This window comes from Pteropus alecto, unplaced genomic scaffold (assembly GCF_000325575.1).
Source record: "Pteropus alecto unplaced genomic scaffold, ASM32557v1 scaffold313, whole genome shotgun sequence".
NCBI classification, from domain to species: Eukaryota; Metazoa; Chordata; class Mammalia; order Chiroptera; family Pteropodidae; genus Pteropus; species Pteropus alecto.
Window position 1 is genome coordinate 143,146 of NW_006434832.1, and position 5,700 is coordinate 148,845.

A 5,700-nucleotide genomic window follows, 5' to 3' on the forward strand; every position below is an offset into this window, starting at 1 on the left:
GACACCTGTTTTCTTCTCTGAATAGAAGAGTCATAGAGATGTTACCATCACAGCTACCATCCAGCTACCATCACAGGACCCGGTCCAGGCAGGTGGGTAGATTTCTAAAGCCCTGAGTCCTCTCAGGCCCTTTCACTTAGAAATGGATTCTCTACCCGCTCCATCTCTCTTTCATCGCTCCAAAGGGCAGCCACACACTTGCTCGTCTTTGATGCTCTCTCAAGGATAGAGAAACTCATTACTAAAAAGTTACCGTCTGGGAATTCTTGGTTGTTTGGATTCTTACCATGCCACCGTCTCTGGTCAGAGTCACTAGTTCACATCAGGGAGCTGCTGGTGAGTGGCCTTGCTTCCCTGGTACAGATTTGAACCCCAGGAAAAACAGAGGATTTTTACCAACTTGAGGAGCAGCTGGTCCCCGCTACTGTTCACCCAGCAGTAGTCAATCAAACGCCAGCGCTGAAGAGTGGAAGGAGTCCAGGGGGTGTTCAAAAGAAACTGGAAAACACTTGATTGATATGTATGTACATTTTTAATATCATCATCAGACTCCCCTGGATGGACTCACTAATTGTGTTTATTGGGGAAATTAAAATTCTCACGTCGAAAAAGATTTCTTTTCCCTATTGATTCCTATTGATTGGCAAATGTTGCTGGCTGAAGTCAGGCATTGGCCTACTGTTGAAAATTAGTTGAGCCTTGTTGACACATTAAAACTTTCTCTGTGTTCTTTTTGATTTGTCCCTTTAAGTGTTCCTGGAGTGCCTAAGTACTTGGTCTGGGAAAGCACTTTAAACAGAAAAGAAAGAGCAAAGGAATTTAGGAGAGAAATTGCGTGGTGTGTGTATGGGGAGGAGGAGGTGGCTTGGTATTGCCGGAGCATGGAGTTTGTAGTAGGGGTGGTGGGATGAGGTTGTAGAGCGAGGCAGAGGCCAGGGCATGGGGACCCTGAAGACTTGTGCAGGGTTTTAGACCTTATTTTATAGGTGATGGGAAACCATTGGTAGGTTTCAAATCAGGAGTGACATAGCTTGTGTGTGTGCGTGTGTGTGTGTGAGACTGCTTTGAAGAGCCACAGATCAGAAGGAGGGAGAGCTATTGGAGACTCTAATTTAAGTGAAAAATGTTGACAGCCTTAACAAAGGCAATGGTGGTGGGAAGGCAGTGGGTATGAGAAATTTCTACATAGGAAGCAAAGTGAGCAGGACCAGGTAATTGGTTCTGCAAAGTAAAGAGGTTAGCATCAAGCATATGTCCCAGGTTTCCAGGACAAGTGAATGGGTAGGTTGTGGTGTCTCCAGCTAAAGTACAGGTTTTGGAATGCAGGCTAAGGAGATGGCCTAAAGGAGAATGGAGACTTCCCCTTCTGATATTTTGAGCTTGCCATGCCTATGGTCACCTAGGTGGCCAAGGACAGTGGGCGGTGGAATATGAAACCGTAAGCCCCCAGAGTGGGAGTAGGGAAGTGGTGTCCTGGTGCCAGAATGCCAGGATTCAAATCCCAGTGTAATCTACTGGTGTGGCCACTTTTCAAGAGGTGGTGCAGCAGTAACGAATGACCCCCAAATCCTAGGGGCTCACAGTGACGAACTTTTATATCCTCATTGACATATATGAAGGTTTTGGTTTGGCATTGGCTTTGCTCTACATCTTTCTCATTCTGGAACCCAGGCTAACAGTACTACCTCTTAGAACATTGCCTGACACGGAGTAAACACTATATACATGTAGGTGGATGGAAGGGAGGGGGCAGGAAGAGTTATTTTTAATGGGTACAGAGTTTCAGTTTGGGAAGAAGCAGCAGCTCTGCAGAGGATGGTGTCCGTGGTTGCCCAACCACATGGAAGTAATCAGTGCTGCAGAACTGTCCACTTAAAACGGTTAAAATTTTATGTTATGTATATTTTACTACAATAAAAAAATATAGGTAGGTGGGTTCATCTGAGGAGAGCTTGAAGCAGAGGAAGGCGGCGGCAGAAAGAGGACACCTTGGAAACCAGCAGTGGGGACAACAGTATTGAGAAAGCCGTCTGCTTGGGGGAGGGCGGGGGGCGGACAGAGAAAGAAGATTCTGGACAGACAAAGAAAACCAAGAGAGTTTGATGTCCTCTGAAGCCACTGGAGTCAAATGAAGAGGGAGTGTTGGAGTGCCTGAAGGGGTCTGTTTTGCTTGACTTTGAACCTGAACCTTCCTTTTGGCACCTTGATTCTAGTGGGTCTTCTGTCCTCTGCTAGTTCCTGATAATGTAATTTCTGGTCACTGCCCACACCTGGCCCAGACTGCCTCAAAGCCAAACCCTGGCCAGGTCTCCTATCCTGGCTCCCTCCCTCCCTCCTTTAGCCAGTCCTATTTTGTTCATTGTTGACATCTCCGTGAGACAATTTTTTTTTTTTTTAAATTAAAAAGACATAGAATTGGGGGCATTTTTTCTTGTGTCATTTTTATTACTATTAGTGTATGTTGTTTTACCCTGAAAAACAAAACTTTCAGGCTTTGAATTTAAAAATTAGGGATGGTTAGTTTATGGTCAAGATTCCTTTAATAACAAAAGAGTTCATCTTTTGTTTATAGAACTTTGACTGTTTGGTAAACCATAGGTTTGGGAAACTGAAAGCTAAAATTTTACAATGAGAAATGAAGACAATGCCATTGCATGGGAGAAAAGATTTTTTGGCAATGATTACACTTGCACCCCTACCTTTCGAAGAACCTAAGGGGGGATACCTTGTTCTAGATGATTTCTTCCCCTTTTTTGTTGCTTCTAGACATTGGCCAATCACCATACCAACATAACAGAATTGCACACAGAACAGTGGTTCTTAGCTCTGCAAGGAAAAAGGCCTGGGAACTTAGCTTTTTTTATTGATTTTATTTCTCCAAGAGTATTCTTACTAAGTGAATTGACCTTGCACAGTTAACTTGATGTAATCTTAAGAAAATAAATGAAGTATGCTTTAGAAAAAAATCACACATGCTCTAACCAGCCATCTCATTTGGCAATCATTTTCCACAACATTCATCCTTTTGGGATGGGGAGGTGGGGTTCTTTTTACAAGTGAATGATTAAATCTACCTACAAAAGATCCAAACTTTTGCTGACCTCCCTCTGCGACAGCAGCTGGTTTTGGGAGACTGAGCACTGGGGCAGGCCGGGGGTCTCTCTTCAAGGCTTCAGTTGCCCCAGGCTGTTTGGCCATCAGTCCTGGAGTGTCACCCCGAGAGGACATGCACACTTCACACACACATAAACTTAGGAGCTCCTTCCATAATAACAGCATTTGTGGAACACATCAGATGGGTTCAAGTGCTTCCTATCTTGTGGAGAAAGGATTGGTCTTTTATCCCCATTTGCAGTCAGAGTCTTTTGAAAACACAAGACACTGCAGCTAGAGAACCTTCTTCTCCAGAGTTCCACATTTCTAGGCCCTCACCCAGCAGCCCTAGTATAATTTCTCCACCCTCAGAACATAGGGGACACTTTCCAGCCCTCAATTCAATAATGTGAGCATCTGGATAGTTTTTCAATTTAGAAATTGTGGGTTTAAAAGGAATAGCTGCTCTGTTGCTCTGGGGCACTGCTCGACAGTCCCAGCTGTATTCCTGAATTGATTTTGAAAAAGCAGGTGGTGTCCTGGGTCCATTTCAACCCCACCTCCACAGTCGAGCCTGTGTGAACGGGCCTGTATGGGACCGCAGAGACCTACACCGGGCTGTTTTGCCGACCGTCTTCTTCCAGCCAGCGCTCGTAAACTTGCCCACCTAACAGCCAACAAATTGGGAGACAAGGATGGTTTCTGATTTGCAGCAGCTGAGTTTCTGTCCTCAACCCTTCTCGCACTGGGTTTTCCTGGGGTCTGGGGACAACTCAGGGTTTCCAAAGCCTCAAATATAGAGCCCAGAAAGGAATGGTGTTCTGGGGCGGGGGGTGGTGGGGTGGGGTGGTGGTGGTGGTGGTGGTGTGTGTGTGTGTGTGTGCGTGTGTGTGTGTGTGTGTCTCAGTTATTTCCTTTCTTGTGAAGCATTAGCTTTCATGAGTCACCAGCTGGTCCCAGTGCTCCTCTCCCAGCAGGCCGGGTGGTGTCCAGGAGGGTGGTTGGAGGAGGTGTGGGCAGTAGCCAAGAGACCCTGAGGAACAGTGTCCCTGGAGCTGCTCCTGGCTTCACTGGGGTCCAGTCTGGCTGCTATATGATTTCATGAGAATTGTGGGAAGCAAAGCCCTGGGGAAGGGGCCGCTAAGACAGAGCAATGCTGGACAGAACTTTCTGGAAAATTTCAAGGCTCCCAGGAACACCGGGCAGCTTCATATCCAAAAGTCACTACAAGATGTGGAGAGGCTGCCTGGGGTGAGTGGGAGAAGGTGAAGGTGGGATTGGGGTGGGGGTAGCTGGGTAAGGGGCTCAGTCTTCAGTCTTTTTTTCTCCATGGAGAATCTCACTCTGAACTTGGAGAGGCTGCAGAGTCCCCATCCTCAGGGTCTTGCTCATGAGGGGAGATGGGCTGACCTCCCTTCACACGCTTCCACTTCATTCTTCGGTTCTGGAACCACACTTTGACCTGACGGAGGAAGCAAAGGAGCCCAGTGAGTACAACCACTTCCCCAGCTGATGCTCAGGCTAGCTGGGGGCAGCTCCAGGGGCCCCGGCTCTGAATACTACTTGCCCCTCCTTGTTCCTCCAAAGGTCCAGGAATTGGGACCAAAGGGAAGACACACCAATCTTCCCAGAGGCCTGCCTTGTATCTTCAGATAAAGAAAGCCCTAGACAGACATGGGAACAGATTCTACAAGTCACTCTGCATTGGTCCCATCCCCCTTTACATGCCCCTGTTTTCCAGTACCAACGCTCCCTCCCTCTAGCTTCTATTCCCCAAGGTCTGGGAGCAAAAGATCACCAGACTCATCTTTATAAAGCACCTTTTATAATGCACCTTCCAGCTTAAATAGCTCTGGTCTGCACATTTTCTCACTTGAGCGTCAAGGTTACCTACAGGTTGGGGTTATGACCTGTTTTACAGGTGGAGATCCGGAGAGGGAGGGAGACATGTCTCAAGGGTCACAGGGCTAGGAAGTGGTAGAGGCAGGATTTGAATCTAAGTCTTTTGTTCTAAACCGAGCTCTCTGGCAGAGTGCTTTCTTTATCAACTGAAAACTGCTATCGAATATTATTATTACTATTATGACTATATTTTACTCCTCGTCAGAGCATGGGTGTGGGTGGAATGCTCTGAGGGAAAGCCCAAAACAAAGGGCTAGGAAGTTCTCAGAGTGTGCCCAGGAACCAGCTGCATACCCGAATCAGCTGGAGAACTTATTAGAGATGCGGAATCCAGGCCTACTCATTATTACTGCACAATCGCTCTCCGGAGTTCCAAAATTGGCATTGTAAACAAGGTGATTCCAGTGCACACTCAAGTTGGGAAATAAACAGATGAGAGGTTCCAACTCTGGCTCTGCGTCAGAATCACCGGTGGACCTTTGAAAAACTCTGATGCCTGAACTACAACCCAGACCCATGAAAACAATCTTATCAGTGTAATTAAAATCTCCCCAGGTGATTCTCAGGTAAAGGCACAGTTGAGAACCACTGCACTGGGCAAAGGGAGAAGAAAAAGAAGAAGGTTGGGTGGGGGCAGGGAGTGGTGGGAAGGGAGGAGGGTGAGAGAGCCAAGGAAAGGAGGGATGCCCAGGAGAGGAGCCCCTC

The 5,700-nt window shown here is 47.0% G+C and overlaps 1 protein-coding gene across 2 annotated transcripts in view; it reads right to left on the reverse strand.

Annotated features, from left to right (window-relative positions):
* Window positions 1-3,993: 3,993 nt before the first annotated feature.
* Window positions 3,994-5,700, reverse strand: part of MEOX1 (mesenchyme homeobox 1) — a 17,697-nt gene continuing 15,990 nt past the window's right edge. Inside the window, exon 2 of one of the 2 annotated variants that reach the window (XM_025045640.1) lies at window positions 3,994-4,555. In XM_025045640.1, the coding sequence (XP_024901408.1) occupies window positions 4,482-4,555 (74 nt within the window). In that variant the 3' untranslated portion in view covers window positions 3,994-4,481. Of the gene's footprint in view, window positions 4,564-5,700 lie in introns of both variants that reach the window. The other variant, XM_006910089.2, reaches the window with a different exon arrangement.